Source organism: Rhamphochromis longiceps, linkage group LG16 (genome assembly GCF_057381845.1).
Source record: "Rhamphochromis longiceps isolate RC_006_pf linkage group LG16, R_longiceps_female_GT1.1, whole genome shotgun sequence".
Taxonomy (NCBI): Eukaryota; Metazoa; Chordata; class Actinopteri; order Cichliformes; family Cichlidae; genus Rhamphochromis; species Rhamphochromis longiceps.
This window is the reverse complement of record NC_140572.1, coordinates 18,265,263-18,283,976: the sequence shown is the minus strand read 5'-3', so window position 1 is coordinate 18,283,976 and position 18,714 is coordinate 18,265,263. Positions and strand designations below refer to the sequence as shown.

General features: G+C 41.8%; 1 protein-coding gene across 6 annotated transcripts in view; it reads left to right on the top strand.

The window, feature by feature from the left end:
• The first annotated feature begins 2,552 nt into the window (after positions 1–2,552).
• LOC146650906 (phospholipid-transporting ATPase IH-like) overlaps positions 2,553–18,714 on the top strand; it is a 32,937-nt gene continuing 16,775 nt past the window's right edge. For 5 of the 6 annotated variants that reach the window (XM_085384094.1, XM_085384092.1, XM_085384095.1 and 2 more), the window contains exons 1-7: positions 2,553–3,023; positions 11,536–11,658; positions 11,899–11,988; positions 13,018–13,098; positions 13,774–13,881; positions 15,847–15,975; positions 18,555–18,658. In XM_085384094.1, coding sequence (XP_085240220.1) covers positions 2,985–3,023; positions 11,536–11,658; positions 11,899–11,988; positions 13,018–13,098; positions 13,774–13,881; positions 15,847–15,975; positions 18,555–18,658 — 674 coding nt within the window. In that variant the 5' untranslated portion in view covers positions 2,553–2,984. The remainder of the gene's footprint in view (positions 3,024–11,535; positions 11,659–11,898; positions 11,989–13,017; positions 13,099–13,773; positions 13,882–15,846; positions 15,976–18,554; positions 18,659–18,714) is intronic. The other variant, XM_085384093.1, reaches the window with a different exon arrangement.

The following is an 18,714-nucleotide window of genomic DNA, read 5'->3' as shown; positions in this document are numbered from 1 at the left end:
ATTCCACAAATAAAAGCATCTGGGGAAGACATCATGTGTTTCTGCCCTGCTGCCAGATTTATGCCCTCAGCTGGATGTGGAGTTAATTTTAGATTTTAGGTTTCTACTTCATCATATTATTTCTGCATACACCTGTAGGTTTGTGTGCTTTAGAGCTGGCTGATTTCTGCTGGGTTGTCTGCAGACTTTGTATTTGTGTGTGTTCTAGTGTACTTCTGATTTATTTGTTATTGAGCTATTAAAAACATGAAGTATGAACACTGTTCCCTCTGGCACATTTGAGCAATTATTTCTGGAAAGTTAGGTCAGGGTTGCTGACATCCTTTTAGATCACAGGCCACGTGTGGCTCAGACCACCGGCTCGACCAGTAAAACCATTGCATAAACATAACAAGGTTGTTCTCCCATCGAGTCGTTTCCTGATTTATTTTGTTATCGCTGGTCTTTGGGCATTCCTGTGAGTTTTATTTGCTGTTTTTGTTCATTTTCCTTGTGTGATTGTTCAGATCACCCTTGTTAGTGTCGCTTGTGTTTTGTCTGCCACAGCAGTCATCAGCCTCGTCTGTATACCTGCAGTTTTCTTACCTGCTTTCCAGGGTTCCTCTCGTTTGTTCTTGTGTGTGGCCTCTGGACTGATTTGTGGACTTGTTTTGTGTTGTTTGCCTACTCCTCAATTAGATTGTTTGCCCCACTGAATGGTATCCTTCTGGAGGAAAGATTTGGATTCTGGACAACATTTGGGTCTTCTTCCTTCATGACTCATTTTTCTGAAGATTTTCTGTCCATACATATAAACACATCCTCTTGTGAACAGATAAAAAAGTAAGTGGTCACAACTCCACTTACAACTCATCCATCTTACCTTTGTGTGGAATGGCTGGTCAATGAGCAATGTCTTACTGTTGTCAATAAGAGGATGGTAAAAGTGACGATACTGGATGAAATTGAGCTTGTATGACATGATCCATTCGCAAAGAAAAACAGTGAAAAAAAATGCTTCTCTGAAACGTTTAATTTCTGTATCCAGTGTTCAGGACTGGATAATTTCGCAGACCTGGCTTTGCTGTATGTTTGGCACATCTGAATTAAATGGTCTTTTTCTGAACTTAAGCTTAATTGCTGTACTTGAAATAGCTGTAAATCTGAGATAATTGCAGATTCAAATTTTAAAAGCAATAGTCAGCCAACTTTTTCTATGGGCATTGGCTGCTTTTTCATTCATTTTCTGTCTAGTCCTTGTACCTGAGCATTTTCAGATGAATGCTCTACACATAACAGACAACCTAGCAAAGAACCAATTTTAAATGGTATGTTTACGAACTTTGTTACCAGCAGCCTATTGCAAAAACACATAATTGTTCCCATTTTTTGATGAATCTAAAGTTAACATAGTTTGAGAGGCATAAAATACTGCAGCAACAAGGTGATTCCCAAAAAGCTATCATCTGACAACCTGGCATATCTATCGTTAAAAAAAGCTGTGGAATGGAGATATGCTGACAGTGGCAACAGGTCTTATGGAGTGATGTATCCAAATTTTTAATTCAAATCATTGTAAATATGTGCAGAGGAGGTCTGGAGAGGTACAGCTGTGACCATCTACACCCATCTGTAGAACACAGTGGAGGCTCTGTCCTGGTTTGGAGAGGCGTTGCAGCCATTAGTGTTGGGTATCTTGTCAAGCCTGATGGAAAAGTACCACCAGATTTTGATCCACTGTGATATAACATCTGGAAAGTGTATGCTGCCAGAGCAGTAAAAGCATACCCAGACAGACAAATCATACAATGCAACACTATCAGTCACTGATTATGCTCCCCAGAGCCTGCACTTTAACAGTATTGAAGAATTTTGTTCTGTTCTCTGTCAAGAGAACAGAACAAAAGGCAGTGTCCAAAGAAGGGCTTTGAATGTCGTTCATGTCAACTATTCCAGAAGACTACTTTGAGAAATTACAAGAAAGCCTGTCTAAGATTTCAGGCTGTGTTAAAGAATTACGATGGTGATACAAAATACTGACCTTCAAGCTCATTACATTTGTACAAAATCTGTTATTGCCTTATATACTACATTTCCATTAATGTTTGCACATTTGTGCATGTCAAAAAGTTTGCACAGCACTCTGTAATAAGCACTTGAAATATGCCATAAGTAAATTCCATTTTCCTGCATAACAGTCTACTAATGGAGAGGAGCAGCTGCTTATTTTATATGTACATTTTTACGTGATTGCAGTTTGAATGTATGAATTTTAGTAGAATATTTTCTAATTTTGATTATGCCTATTTACTTATTTATTTAAGTAAGCATTTCTTTCCACCTGAATGGTCCATCTTTAAAACAGACTGACCTAAAGTTGTCCAGGTCTAACAGGCTTAATCGTGCTGTGATCTCAGGACGTGGGGTTTATGATGTTGGACCTGTGCTCGTTTTCTTCCCTCTCGTGCTTCTGCATGTGGATATCGCTCGTTCGGTGCAGCATTCAATATAACATCCCGGGAGACGCCAGACATGCCATTGCGCACGCGCAGCGTAGTCATCTGACAGATGAGCGCTTTGGACGTTTCGCAGCACCGCTACATCGAGGGCCACCGCTGGGAACACAGAGCAGGACACAGACTCCACGAGGGACCGTCTCCTGCAAGAATAAAAGAACTCGTCACACGGAGAGCACCCTGCAAGAACACCCGCGGGTTTGGAGGTTTGCAAGCGCTGAAGATTCAGTGTAAAATGTAGCCAGCAGCGCTGGTGAGGGGTCGTTGTAATTTCTCGGGGGCTGCATGGCTCTTCCCAGGGATGCCATGAAAATCAGAGCAGCCGAGTGACTGAGAGACCGCTGCTCCTCGTTATCGCAGACACCCGGCGGCGACGGTGGAGGAGGTGAGCGATGGATCCTCGTGGAAAGATCTACACGAGGTAGCGCTTACGAAGATCCATCCAGGGAGAGCTGAACGTCTCTGTCGCGCAGTGTAGCCGTGTAAAGGATGGATTTCAGCCTGCTCCGGAATATCATCAGCAGATACGTAAGGCCCCCAGTGTGTCTGTCAACACTGTCACACAAGTGTAGCTCGGTGACTGGAAGTGCTCTGATACACGTTTTCATGGCTTTGGTTTTTGCACCTAAAACCGTGTTGCTTGTACATTTGCTCAGAGGGTTTGTGTGAGAGTGATAAATAACTTCCTGCAATAATACACATTTGACTCTAGCTGTTTTATTTTGTTTTGTTTTTTTGGCACAGGCCGGTGGCTGTGGGCTTTGCGATGTTTTTGTGGAGCTGAATGGAGAATGTTCCAGTAGCTACAGATGCAGTGATGACTGGTGAATGTGTAGAATTAAAGAAAAAAAATGCATGCATGCATACTAAACTTCCTCGTGGCTGGGACTCAAAAGAAGTGAGAGGCCGTGCCTTACACCTCTAGCTTGATAGAAGTTGCTCAGGTTAAGTTAATGAGGTTCTAAGAAAGGCGAGGCCATCAAAGCTTCAACATTTATCTCTAATGAGCAATCAGGTCTGCTTGTGAGCAGGAAATATCCACACAGTAATGATTGCAAGCTGTAATAATATTACTGGTTAGCCTGGTCTCAGTCTCTGTCATCAACAGCCACTGATTATCTATCCGGACATGAGGCAGCTGGTCGGTGGGAGCCTGAATTAGAGGAGAAAAAAAATGACTATTAGGAACCTGCTTTGACAGGCCCAGTGATGCTCATCAGACTGTGTACGTATAGAGCATTGGTAAATCTGCTACCGTCTGTGGCCCTTTCCCGTGACCTTAAATCTGGCTCAGGTGCAGTGACGTGTATCGAGTTATCTTTCTCATCATTCAAACCTGTTTCGTACCCCTTGGTGTCTATGTGTGTGCACATGTGCGCGAAGCAGGCCAGCGACAGTGTGCGTGGAGCTTGACTGATGTTTCAGCAGGGCTAATATCAGGGGAAATCAGATCTGGGAGGGAGGTCATCATCATTACGATCCCTCGCTCTTTTTTCCAATTGCATCCTGCAATATTAAATAGACACGCAATTAATCACAAATTAAATCCTCTGCATATTGATTTGCAACTGGAGGGATGGATGATGACTGCCTTGGCACCTATTAGTTGTGTATCACCTTCTATTAACCCTGCCGTATTATAACAGATGCTCGGGTAATGAGGGTGCGTAGTAGAACAAACCTTACATCCTTACATGAGATGAGGACAGGGTCCAAACCTTTTTTATTTAGTCCAGATGGAGCCAAGTACACCCAAGTTGAGGTTGCTGCCCAAATGTAGCCGGCCCTCTAATTATTTATCAGTGTTGTTTAAAGAAAGACTGTGCATGTTCTTTGGCCGTTAGAGGATGCAGATTTGATTTAGCCCACTTTAATCCACAGGGCAGGTTTTTGAGCCATTGCTTTTGCAACTAGTTTCCTTATTTTTACTGTCATCAATTCAGGATTTCTTGCTTGAAGCATTTCTGCTACTCTGCTCTTTGAGCTTCCTGGTTTTTCTGGACAGCATTGCAATGCCATATATGTGTAACCTAGTTTTGTTAGAGATTAAAAATAAATAAATACAAATTTTCATTGTTGTTTCAGGTGTCTTTGTTTCAACAGAGATTCATTAAAAACTATAAAATCACTGAAACATGTTGGCAGTTGGTCAGTGACGCTACAAAGTATTGTAGATGCCTCAAAACAATATTGCTCATTGCTTTAATAGTTCAGATCTGTTGCATACGCCTTTATAATTAGATGAAAACTCGGAATGCACTGCATTCAGCCATGCTCGTTCACCTCTTCCCTGGCTGAAAAATTGCGGATGAATTGAGCCTGTGCACCATGGCAAACAATATCGGGAAAGAAAACTGTGGTGTCATGAGATTTTGTGGTGCGTGACGTTTAATTGGGACATTTTTGTTGCGTAACAACTTAAGTCTGTTAAACTTTTTTTTTTTTTTTTGCATAAAAGAATGGCTGAGCCCTCATGCATTGAGATATAGAGGCTGATAGGTGCATGAGTGTGCACACAGACTTCTTCTGGTATGTTAGCAGTCGTTGCAGGAAGAGATTTTATTATAATTAAATTTATCTGTAAAAGGACCACCTGTGCTCTGAGTGTGTGTGTTATGTGTGTTCTCGATCTCCGCTCCCCTTCCTCTTCAGCGCCCTTTTCTCATCTGGTAATAATAGAGATGGAGTGATGCCTTAGACTGTTGCAAACTGTGAGAACTGCATGAGGTCATAATCTGTATAAGATAGTGCTTGTGTGTATGGGGCTGGACTTATTAGAAATAGCTGATGCCATGTAATAGCATAATTATGTCCTCATGCTTTTAACTTCCACAACAATCTATCAGGGTCTCAATATTTGAAACCGTATCTGCTTTATTGCCACTGTGCTGTATATAGCTGTAATTTACCCTTGCCCCCCTGCTATCCTAACCCTCTTCTATCTTATCTCTAAATGTAAACTGTTATTCATGCTGAGACCTCTCACAAAATCAGCAGATAAAAAGAGAAAGGCCAGCGATGTTTCCCTTTTGATTAAAAAGGTGCCAGCAGCACCGTGCGCGCTGAAGGGCTTAAGAAGGGTTTCAAGCAACTTTACAGCCCTTTGAGTCCTGACTGGTGTTGAAAGGCAGAACACAGCCTGCTAGATTACTGTTTGCCACATCACTGCTACAAACAGTTAAGGGCAGTCTATTCCTGTCTGCTGCACCCTTTGGAGACGGGGCACTGGTGGAGCAATGGCAGCTGTAGGTGACAAAAACACACAGGATTTGTGTTTGGGGTTGAGCGTTGCCCGCTGATCTGTGTGCATATCAGAGGAAGCAGTCACACATCTTTTGTGCTGGCAAATAAGACTGATTTTTTTTTTTTTTTTTAAATTTTTGATTCTCGCAGCATGACCCGAAGACAACGTTTTCTTTATGACACACCATTTCCAGCCTGTATTATCGTCTCAGTGTTAAACGCAGACAAAATGAGAGGGTTTTTTTTTTTTTTGTTTTTTTTTTGGGATGCAGATTAGGGTGGCAGGAGGAAAAGGAGAGAGGAGAGGGAGAGGAGAAGTAGCACAGCTGGATTAAAGACTTATGTAACTGTTGGATCACAGCGAGCTGAAGTGGGAGAGGAAGCTGGGACAACAGCGGAATACAAATGTTGTCATGTTAAAGTAATCAGCTCATATTTATCCTTTGATAATGTTGCCGGTGTTTGTGTTATGAGGTATCCGGTGGCTCTTTAATGCTTTTGAAATGCTGTGCGCGGGCTGAAGGGTCACCATTCCCTTTTTTGCTTGTTTGTTTGCGCCTGTATAATTATTTGTCCCAAACACAATTTTTAATGAATGATTAGAATCCCTAAATGCCCATATTGTCCTTAGGAGCCATGTTCTCTCCCTATTTTACCACTTCCTTTTTCATTTCACTTTATACCCCCCAAAAATAAATTTGATAAACAACAGAGTCTAATAAGTCTCATTAAACCAAATAAAAAAACACCAAGAGGATACTGTGGATATTTTCTGGGACACTAATCCAGTCTCATAATCACTTGACTAATGTTGTATCAGAGCATTAAATTGAGGAAAAAATCTTACATGTTCGATCAGCAGCCATTATAATGAAGCCTCTGTGATCTGTCTCTTTGCCTAATGAACCTGCAGACATGCTGTAGAAGTCTCTGCGTACTGTATTGCTGTGGCGATCAGTGACTAATGAGTGTCTTTTTTTTTTTGATCAAGATCCTCAGGCTCCTTTTTCTTATCCATGTTCAGTGCGACAACAGACTTCAAAGCCTCTGTTAATAGGTTATTGCATTTGTTTTAGTGTTACCACCCCAAATTTACACAGAATTACTTGCTTTGCTCATTAGAGTGCAACAGAGTCCATTAGATGGCTAATATCGATGGGTTACAGCAGCAGTAAAATTAAAAGTTGAATCGTGCCAATTAAACTAAAGAAATGCACCAGGTGATGAGAGACAGTTATGCATGGAGTCACTGTAGCATCCACCTAATACTCAAAGATAACATTTCTGAGGCTCTGTAGCAATATATATTTTAAAACGAGCTAAAATTGCTTAATAATATGGTCGCTAGCTTCTGTTTTGAATAAAGCTAAACAGCATCACGTCCTGCTCTGGAGTTGTGTACGTTGTCCATTCTATGTTAGCATGAGGAGTTCATTAAGGTAAGGCTCGCTCAGAGGAATTTGATCTGTCGGTTAATGAAGGATCACTGCTAAACATGCTGCGTGCAGCACAGCATGACTCGGCAGTGGAGGAAGTATGAGACATGACCATATAATCAAGCCAGTTAATGGCGTATGTCTTTTATTGCCCCTCTCTAGTAGAAAGGCACCGCATCACAGAGGTGGCATAGATGGCACTGCTGGGGTCGAGTTGGCGTTTTCGTAATGAAAATGTATGCATTCATGGTGCCATTAAGTGCTTATGGAGCAAAGCCTGTGTGAATGGTAGGCACATTATTACACAATGCTAGATCTGGAAATACTCTCATGGCTTTCTAAAGCAGCATTTCGAATTATAAACAAATGGCAAAGCACCTACCTAATAGGAGTGCTTCACACAGTGCAGAAACATAAAAGGGAAAGTTGTAGTGGTGGTTTCTTTAATTTAATTTTTTATTCTTTGCTGTAATAAAGTATATCCTGTCATTGTTGATGATTGATGGTGATGTAAGACCCGTCGCTCTGCTGGTTGGGGTTGTTAATAAAGACAAAGCCTCCATGTCCTGCTACCAGCCACCAAGCCACTTTGTCTGTTGGAGCAGCAGAGTGAAGAGGGAGCTGTGGGACACGGGTTGATACGGATCAGTGAGGATTAATGATCAGATAACTGCACACCACAATGCAATCTCTCTGCGTCTTCCTCCATCCCTCTCCCACAGTCACGCTGTCATAATGTGACACTCGCTGCCAGGAGATGATAGGAACAAAGGGAGAAAACACTGCAGATAGAAATATGGGGGAGATGGATGGTGAATTCAGAGAGCTGTGGATTTGAAGAATGGTTGAACTAATGTAGAAATAGACAGAAGTAAATATTTAGAATGTTTAAGATGTAAGCGAGCAATTTCATTGAAATAGCAATGACCATTTTCCACATTTGTCCTGATTACAGTGCAAAACTTTAACCTGAACTCCCACTAATGCATAACGAATCTGAGGCTAGATTATTGTAATTCCTTATAGTCGGGTTTTCCTGATAGCTTTATGGAAAGTCTCCAGTTGAACCAAAATGCTGCTGCAAGAGCACTAACAGGAAGACAGATCACATTTCTCTCTTACTGACTTCTCTTCGCTGGTTCTTTGTTAAATCCAGAATTGAATTTAAAGTCCTTCTCCTCACATTTAAAGGCCTGAGCGATCAGGGTCAGTCACGTCGTAAAGATTTCATATCACCATATTATCCACAACTGAGCACTTTGTGAGTTACCAAAAGTAGAAGGGGAGCCAGAACCTTCAACTATCAGCCTCCTCTCATGTGTGTTATCAGCTCTCAGTTTAGATTTGGAAGATAACCACCCTCATACATGATTAGACTTCCTTTTCGATCAAACCTATAGTTGGGGCTGGATCAGGTGACCCAGGCTCAGACTTTTATCTACTCCTGTAGTTTATGTTTTGTCCTGCTTGGTGTCTTTATTGCTGTCAATTAAGGTGAAAAATACATATGGTTTATGCATTTACTTGGCCACTGAAAGGTCACTGGTTCAAAAAGCCAAACTCTGTCAAATCAAATATGTGGAACTACCCCATGTGACAAGGGACCAGCTGAAAGTAGCTTCCTCTTGTCAAATAAAGTGAACCTCCCACCAAAGGCCCTTTCTATAGCAGGAAAAACCTGCAATGCCAAATTAGAAGTATTTGGAATTTGCCCTTTTAGTTGACAGTGCTTTCTATTCTCCAGCCTCCCATTTAGATCCCCGGTTTGTCCTTTGAATGGATCACATCCTTAGCTTGATTTGATGCAAGCACTATAACAAATTGTACAAAGCCGTCCTTGGTCCAATACACTGCTCTTAATATTAAACCATCAAATGTACTGTATGGTCAGAGAGTTTGATTGTAACCAAGTTTTTTTTTTTTGTTGTTGTTGTTGTTGTTGTTGTTGTTGTTTTGGTATTAACATGAACATGAAATTCCTTTGCACATCGTGGTTATGTCGGGTATATATAAGACGTTTAAAGTAAACAACTAAGGCTCAAGGTTAGGTGGCTTAATATTACCAGGACAGCTGTTTGATTTGGTCAGTTCCCTTTACAAAAAATAAATAAATGAAAGATTACTCGCACATGCTGCATCATGTCAGTGACAACTGCTTCTATTTTTGCCCTCAGCCCCACCTTCTCTCCCCGTTACTCTCCCTATACATCCTTTTCTTTGTCCTTGTTACCCTTTTTCTTCTGTAGAAATCTGTTGTTGCTGATTTCTTCCTGTTCTCTGCTTTTGCTGCTTTCGGTTTCTGCCTTACTTTGAGTTTCTTTCGGTTTCTTTCCATTTTCAGTGTTTGTCTGGGTCATGCTGCTCCCCCACCCCGTAATAGTTTGGAGGGGTCTCCAGTCGGCTGACACTGTTGGATCTGTGTCTATTTTTATCTCACTGCCAAGCGTCTGATGCCAGGATCTGGGTCTCTTTGCTTTTAAGTTTTGCAGTTAGCTATTTGGGTGTCTCATCTTGCGTTGAATTCACTGTGATGCTGCATTAACCTTCATTTGATCTTAAACTTGTTAAAACTTGTGGATTAAGTTGACAGGAAACACATTTGGGACATGTACGTGCTGTGGACTGAGCACAAATGTATTAGAAGTTGGGGGTTTTTTTTTTCTCACTGACAATAATGAGCTACGTCTCTGCCAAAATGTTGAGGACGTTTGAAGCAGTGAAGCGCTACTTCCTCTAAAGTGCTTGTTCCAGAACTTTTCTGCTAATGGTCAACACTTCTGCTTTGAGCTGTGTCAGGTCGGCCGCTTTGCCAAAGTCTACACTAACGGTGCCCACTCAGGCCAAAACATTAGGACTCGTGTAGACACAAACAGCCAAATCCTGGTCTCGTGATTCTTGTTTTGTCTCGGAGAGCTCTGTTACTGCAGTAGCTTTTAATGTGGGACATCTCTGAGAAAAAATGTGCTGCGGTGAAGTCCCACAGTGCATTCTGTTAAGCCCTGGGGATGGTTTGCATGCACGGGAACTGATGTGTATTTAATTTTTTAAAGTCAAGCCACTGAATCAGTTGAAAATTGTAAGAGCAACAACATAGCTGTGTTTTGGACCTGTGCAGATGGAAGAGAGCAGAGGGCTGACTGCAGAATATCCTGACTGTTCTGCAGGAAGAAAAAGATAAATGATAAATCCACTCTACCGTGACTCAGAGCCGAACCCACCTACACGCATCACAAACATTAACACATCCTTCAATTTGGCTTGTCTTGTCTGTAAAGTTGTTTGTTAAAAGAAGTCACAGAAGTCGTGTAACACAGTCTTGTGTAACATTCTGTTGCAGTTTTTCATCTAGGACTCTGTTTTTCTTGATTCTAATCAAAAAAATGTATAAATACTGTTTGCAAGTATATTATCTACAATAATGTATACTGGCTGCTCATATACCGGTAAACTATGCTTCCACGCTGTGAAGTCATGTTTTAAGGAGGTGCTGGTAAAATGTTGGTGTTATTCAGCTGCATCGTTTCAATTGATGTAAGCCAGATAATAGCAAGGAGGTCATTAATTGTAATCGGACACTTTGTGATATAACCCAGTAGGGCTGTTCGATATAACGATATATATCGGATGAAGATATAAAAGCATCTATTGTTTCATTTTACGCTATCGTTTGCTTCGTGGTGTTGCAAAATAAACTGTTTACGGCAATATTTTTTTCATTATTTTGATGGTCACTGTAGTGGCTATATTAATTTCTTAAAGTTCTCACTTTCTCTTATATTTAATAGAACCACACTACAGACAGACAAGCGTTTGTTTTTATGTGTTGTCCTTAGCAACAACGATGGTAAAACCACCGCGTGTCCGCTTGTTCCACATAAACCTTTCACAATAAAGCTCAAGAGCCTGTTGAGACTTTTCAAAATAAACTGAATCACGTGAAAGAGCAGATTATTTACGGATGAGAAGTAAAAAAAGAGCCGCCAGGTGCTAAAAAAAATAAACTTTAGACTCAAACGTTAGAATAGGCTTTTCCCCGCAGCACGCCGTGTAATAAATACTTACAAAGAAAACGGCGCCGTTACAACTTATGTCTAAAAATGTATAGTTTCATGCATCAGTTAAAACACTCAACTCCAGGTACACGACGCCCAGCTGGAAACACTTCACGCAAGTCGAACTGCCCGAGATTTACAGAATTTATAGAAAATGTTAAATTTTTGTGATTTATATCGTTATCGGACAATAGATGTCTTAATATCGGGATATGAGATTTTGGTCATATCGCACAGCCCTATAACCCAGTTTCTTGTCCCTACCTTCTATTGCTATTTATATCTGCATGTTATTTCTTTCTTCTGCAGTGTGTCGGGGAGGAGATCTGGGTGGACAGTCGGACGGTGTATATCGGGCATAAAGAACCCCCTCCAGGAGCTGAGGCGTACATCCCTCAGCGTTATCCCGACAACCGCATTGTGTCCTCCAAGGTGAGCGGTCCTCAGCCCACAAGTCACTGCTGTAACACTTTTTATCATCACGCGATGTTAGTTTTATACTCAGGCAACCAAGTAATCCTGTTTTGTAGCTGTGTTTCTTTTATTTTTAAAGGATGCTTTACTTTTTTTGTCTTTATCATTGTTTTTTGGCACAGGAACTGTTATGATGTTTGCTTTTCTTTTCTTCTAAATGCCTTTCTTCTAAATGTTTGCTGTTACTCTCTTCCACAGTACACCTTCTGGAACTTCATTCCCAAGAACCTGTTTGAGCAGTTCAGAAGAATCGCTAACTTTTACTTTTTGGTCATATTTTTGGTTCAGGTGAGATTTCGGCTTTATTAATGACAATTATTTTTCTCTTTAATCTGCCTACTGTGCGAGCACTGCAGGCACTGCATGTTTGTGCACTCTCTGTAGAAGATACTGTATGTTTATGCCAGATTTCTGTCCTTGTAGAATTAGCAAATCATTTTTTTCCAATTTTTATTTTTTTTTGGAGGGGGGGTTGGTTTCTTTTTTTTTTAAACACAGCTTCACAAGTTCTTTGGAAACAGTAATAGTGTTCTGTGTCACTCTTTGATTTCCACCCTTAATATGGATCTCTGGTTGTTTTAGAATCTGCTGATTTTACATTTGTCTGGAATTGATTCATAATTGCCAGAAGTCACAGTGGTGCTGTCTCATTATGTGGCTGTGTGCACTGTTTAATCATATGAGTGCTGAAAGCTGTTTAGACACTCCCTTATCGTTCACATATTTCAAAATAAGAGCACTCACTCATCTGAGGCTAATGCAAATTTGCAAAGTCAACATTCTCGAATGGATTGTTGTAGTGCTCTCTCTGTACCTCAGAAGCTTTTCTTCTTCTTCTGAACTGCCACATTGTATCAAATATAGTGGCTGAATAACAATGCAAGGATGGACTAGTGATAATAGTCAGATAGTTAATAGTTCCGGTCTATTAAGGCAATTTCTCTTCCAGCAGTTGCCTTGATAGAGGAGTTTGAAACATGGCCACAGACTGGGTGCATGCATTTATTGATGATGGGGCGTGCTGAGGATGTGTTTGTAATTTATAACATTTTTTTAAACTGAAATAATGACATTGCTTGCTGCATTTAATGTGTCTCTGAAACTGTAGGGGTGTATATGCTATCCCAGGAGGTTAATCCTAAAGGAAAAGATCAAATTTGATCCCAAGCTTGAAGTTTTAAAAGCTCTTCACTGATGCACATTGAACAGTGCTGTTTACTTGACATCCTATCTTCTATTTGTGGCCACTTCTTCACCCCCCCCCCCCCCCCCCCCCCCCACTCTACGTCTTCCTCCTCCTGTTTCTTTCCCTTGCAGCTCATCATCGACACCCCCACCAGCCCAGTCACTAGTGGCCTGCCCCTCTTCTTTGTTATCACGGTCACCGCCATCAAACAGGTAGGATGCACACAAATATGCTTATATGTCCAAGAAAAATTGCCCGTGATTATCCTCTATACGCATCAACTGCTGGCCTCAAATACCCACGCACTCTCCGTTCTCCGTTGCTCTATTATCTGTATATACACATTCCACTCCCAGCAAAGGGGCATGCCATTGAATCTGTCTGCTGATGTGAGAAATATGATCATGAATGGTCTCCTCTGTTAATCACTCGAGCTGAGGATCCCGTGACTCTGGGCGATGCATCCTCTCCGTTCCGCCCCAGTACTGAGGGATGGGGTACTATCAGTGATAGAGCTATTCTCGCTCAGGAAGCCAGAGCTTTACTAGGACATAAATCTAAAACATGACACATTGGCTACAAATCCAGGAAACGGGTCACCAAGCTCAGAAAGTGCGATGCTAATTAATTACTATGTATGACTTTGACCTCGTGCTCTCCTCTCTCTTGATCTGGTGCTGGCCCCGATTCTGCTTGTACAACAGTCTATATTCTTTGTTTCCCCACTGCCAACACACACACACACACACACACACACACACACACACACACACACACACACACACACACACACACACACATATTTATTTCCTCCTTTTTTTTTCCACCTCCCCTTACAATCTCGTTTTCTATCCCTTGCTGCAACCCACTTGCTGCATCTCTCTCAGGGCTACGAGGATTGGCTCAGACACAAAGCTGACTGCTCTATAAACGAGTGTCCGGTGGACGTGGTGCAGCAGGGGAAGGTGGTGAGGACACAGAGTCACAAGCTACGGGTAAGAATGGCCTCATTAGAGCAGCATAGCACCTGAGGCCACAAAGCAACACTGCTGTTCTGCTGCATAGCTCACTTTTTTTTCCCCTGTAACTGTCGCTCTCACCAGCCCACCCCTTTCTCTTCCTCTCTGCAGTCCTCTCGAACTTTCTTTACTGCTGCTTTTGCTCTCTCTTCACTTTCCCACCAATTAATTTCCCCGAAGCTGTGATAGATTGTCCCCCGGTGTAGCATGCGAGTCCCTCGGAGGACGAAGACGACTGATGTATTTCACGATTTAGGATATTCCTGTCATCATCCTCTGATGTTCTCTTCTGTCATTCTGATGCAACAGTAAATCTCTGTTTGGTGGTGTAATTCAGTTTGCCATGATTGCAAATGATTTTCATAATTTCACATCCCATCTTTGATCGAACTGGTAGTTTTTTTTTTCCATCTTTTCCATCTCAGCTCACGTAGGATTTCACGTTATTCCAGTATTATCTTCTCAGCCCACTATCCGATTCTGTTCACTTTAATGCACAAGTGAACTCTTCTTCTTTTTATAGAGCCATTACACCTCTTTCTGTATGAAAACACACTGGAAATAAGGCTCATTAATTTGCATTTATTAGTGTGGCTTTATTTACAGCAGTGCTGCTCGTGGTACCAAATGCAGGGGCGAATGCCAATATTTCTGTGAAAAATATAAACTAGTGTCACTCAGCTGGCATGCTGCTCTGCAGTAATCTGGCCTGTATCATCCAAGTATGAATGAAAACATCAGACTGCTTAATACTAGCCCATCACCTAAAATGTAGATGCATAGAATAGAGCCTGACCGATATTATGTGTGTGCTAATATCAGTCTGCTGATGAATCTGCATTGGCAGTTATAGCAGCCGATAAATTTTTAATTTATCTGCTAGAAAAACAGGAAAGAAGAGAGCAGAGAAACACGCTTCAACCGTGTAATGGGTGTTACAACTCTAAAACGTACCTGTTGGCGACACAGGAGTGCCTGTAGGTCACGAGGTAGACAGGCTGCTCCAGTCTCCATCAGTGAGATGCTGAACCACCAGTTGCTCTCTAAAGCGTTCATCAGAATATAGAAAACACTTAGAAGAAGCATAAAAACAGTGTTTGTATGAATGGGTGAATGTGGCATGTTGTATAAAGTGCTTTGCCTGCTCAAGTAGAAAATCCCTGTATAAGAACCAGTCCTTTTTCCATTACTGTTTATGTGTTTGGACCGCCACATACACAGCAACCAGCTGATCTGAGTAGGGTAGAACATAAATGAGCAATCGACAACTTGTTGAGACAATAAAATGAGATCATTTTTAAACTGCATTGCGAATTTATTATGGACTCATAAATAACGACACATTCATTCTCGTTTTGAAGCATTGTTTTTTCATAATATGTACTTGGTGCTGGTTACATGTCGTGTCTGCTGCTCTTAAAGTAGAGTTAATGCAGACTATGTGGGAACCTCAGTATATAGTTTGCACAAATCTACCAAGTGAAAGCCCAAATGCACAAATATACTTTTTTTTTTCTTTTCTTTTTTTTATGTTTCCTGCCTGGCTTTATCTGTCACTGTCTCTTTCCTGTCTTTCTGCCTCTCTCTAGCTGTCTGTGTCTGTCTTCTGGGGATTGTTTTTTCTTTAGTGCTAAGGTTTCTTCCTTCCATAGATCAGAGAGGATTAAAGTGTGAATTGGGAGCAGGAATAATGATGAATACATTAATCATGCAAAATCAGAGAGCGTGTGTCATGTGTATGGTCACCGTGGAGATGGGATTTATCAGAGTTTAAGCTGCTCTGCTCGCATAATCCGTTATGCAATTTCTGATTTTATTTTTTTAATTTTTTTAAAGAGAGATGGTAAAGGATTTCTAACAGGTTTGTCAGTCCCTGTCACTAATTCTGTGTTTATGTATTTATTATTAATGATATCGAAACCACTTTTTGTCCTCTTCCAGGTGGGGGACATCGTTGTGGTGAAGGAAGATGAGACGTTCCCCTGTGACCTCATTCTTCTCTCCTCTAGTCGCTCTGATGGGACCTGCTACGTCACCACCACCAGCTTGGACGGGGAGTCTAGTCACAAGGTGCCACAACTAGTGAAACTGTTTGAATCAGTCTGTTCTCAACTTGTCTTTATAGCCATCCATCCATCTTCATCCGCTTTATCTGGGGCCGGGTCGCGGGGGCAGCAGCTTAAGCAGAGAAGCCCAGACCTCCCTCTTCCCAGCCACCTCCTCCAGTTTATTCGGGGGAACACCAAGGCGTTCCCAGGCCAGCCGAGAGATATAATCTCTCCAGCGTGTCCTGGGTCTGCCCCGGGGCCTCCTCCTGGTGGGACGTGCCCGGAACACCAACCCCAGGAGGCGCCAAGGAGGCGCCCAGGAGGCATCCTTGTCAGATGCCCGAACCACCTCAGCTGGCTCCTTTCGATGTGAAGGAGCAGCGGCTCTACTCTGAGCCCCTCCCTGATGGCCGAATTTCTCACCCTATCTCTAAGGGAGAGGCCAGCCACCCTTCGGAGGAAGCTCATTTCTGCTGCTTGTATCCGCAATCACGTTCTTTCAGTCACTACCCACAGCTCGGGGCCATAGGTGAGGGTAGGGACGTAGATCGACCGGTAAATTGAGAGCTTCACTTTTACACTCAGCTCTCTCTTCACCACGACGGACCAGTGCAGCGTCCGCATCACTGCAGCCACCGCACCAATCCGTCTGTCGATCTCCCTTCTCCCATCACTCGCGAACAAGACCCCGAGATACTTGAACTCCTCCACTTGGGGCAGGAGCTCATCCCCGACCCGGAGTGGGCACTCCACCCTTTTCCGGCTGATTGTCTTTATATTTCCTGTCAAAAAAGAAGTTTATTAAGGTCCTTAAATTAATCAGAGTTAAGGCCTTCTGAAGCACCAAATCACCACAAATATAAGTCTTTTATGAAATCAAACAATGCCTGTCTGCTCACAAAGAACAACAGTTGTTATGTAACAGTGTAGTATTATCCAATGCTATTATTCTCTCCCTAAACTGTTTTAGTCTCCCTAACAAAAAATGAAAGCATCATTGTTTCCAGGCATACGGAGAAAAGATTATTGTATGTTTAATGAAAAAAAAAATCTCACATCCATGAGTTTGCATTGTCAGGACTATTGATTATTATAATATTGATTAAGAAAAAATGCAGGAAGCTAACGCAACCATGTTCATCATTCTAGTAAATATGTAATCTCAACACTATTCTGCAGTGTTTTACTGTAAATCTATAAACCTTATGGTTTATAATTTGGGAGTTTTTAATTACCTGGAGTATGAAAAGTCTTATGTGTTACAGATTTTAAATTGTGTGAATATTGCCTGTAATTATTACTAGTTATCTGCTGCAGTGCACTATTTAAGCTGCTTGACCCTGCTCACAGTTGCTGGGCTCGTGCAAGCTGCTTTACAACCCTGCTTTTCGGCTGTTTGACTAAAGGTTAATTTATTACATATTTATTACGCTATTTTCCAGCTCCCTGACTCTGCCAGTATTTAAAAGATTCATTTATTTTAAACTGTGCCAATCATTTGGCTCCCTTCTCTTAACTTAGGGGGAGTTAAACTTTTAACTTTCCTCTGACCCCACAAATAGAAGATTTGAACAACAGGTGGGCGGGCCTGCTATGCTCACAGGCAGAGCTGTGTGGCCGAGAGGAACATATTAAGGATATCTTCTCTTTTTGACATCATGAAGATCTAAACGTTTAAAAAAGAAAAGGTTGAAGTGTTTGGAGCAGTCCCAAGTCTGAGGTTTTGGCTCACAGGGATAAAATTATGCCCGTGTTTATTATGAACGCCAGTGTAAACGAAGGAAAAACAGAAATGCCATAATGACCTTTCATTGGATGACACTGCCACTGGAACACAGCAGCGAACATTCAGATGAATGAAGTATGATTGTATTAATGATTTATTGTCATTTCATACATTCTGCAAGTAGCGACCATGTAACGATGAATTTAATTGATTCACGTGCCACTTTAGGGTAAAAATCCAGTTGTCTAATGTACATATTTGTTGCTAATAATAGCAACGAATAATAATAGGACAAATATCTTTTTGGTTGGTCTGAAAAACGGAGCAGTTTAAGAAGGCACCCTTAAGGTTTAACGGGAGTGTGAGGTTTCCATTTATTCTACTTTCTCATGTTTTCTGTCAGTGATTATTCACAAAAGATAATCAGCAGATTTACTCAATAATCAGAACATTAACTGGCTGCAGCCCTGCACTTTTCAGGCAGCATGCACCTACTCATAAATTCATAATGATCGAGGTGACACACTGGCCCACCTGCATAGGTGATCACTGGTGTCACTCACATGATCTTATGCATGGATGATCATATGCATACACAAACACACACACACACGTATTACCCACAGTATAGAACAGACTACTGAACTCATCTTCCTCATACATGCCCTCGGGGCAGCCCTCTGATGTGTTCACCATCCCAGCATGCTGTCCCCTGGTGACCCCAAGAGCGCCCGACTCATCTTGCTGCCTTTTTTTTTTTTTTCCCCCTCAGTCATTTAGTGAACCGGCTGAGGCTCTTCTCATTAGCGACTGTGGGTGACATTTTCCTCTTGCTGTCTTCTTCATCCCCCTCTCCGGCACCTTTTCTGTCTCAGACCTATTATGCTATACCAGATACCATGGCCTTTAGAACAGAGCAGGAGGTGGATTCGCTACATGCCACTATTGAATGTGAACAACCGCAGCCTGACCTCTACAAGTGAGTGGGAAGCATGCTCACTGATGTATCTTTATATGCAAACCTGTTACAAGATA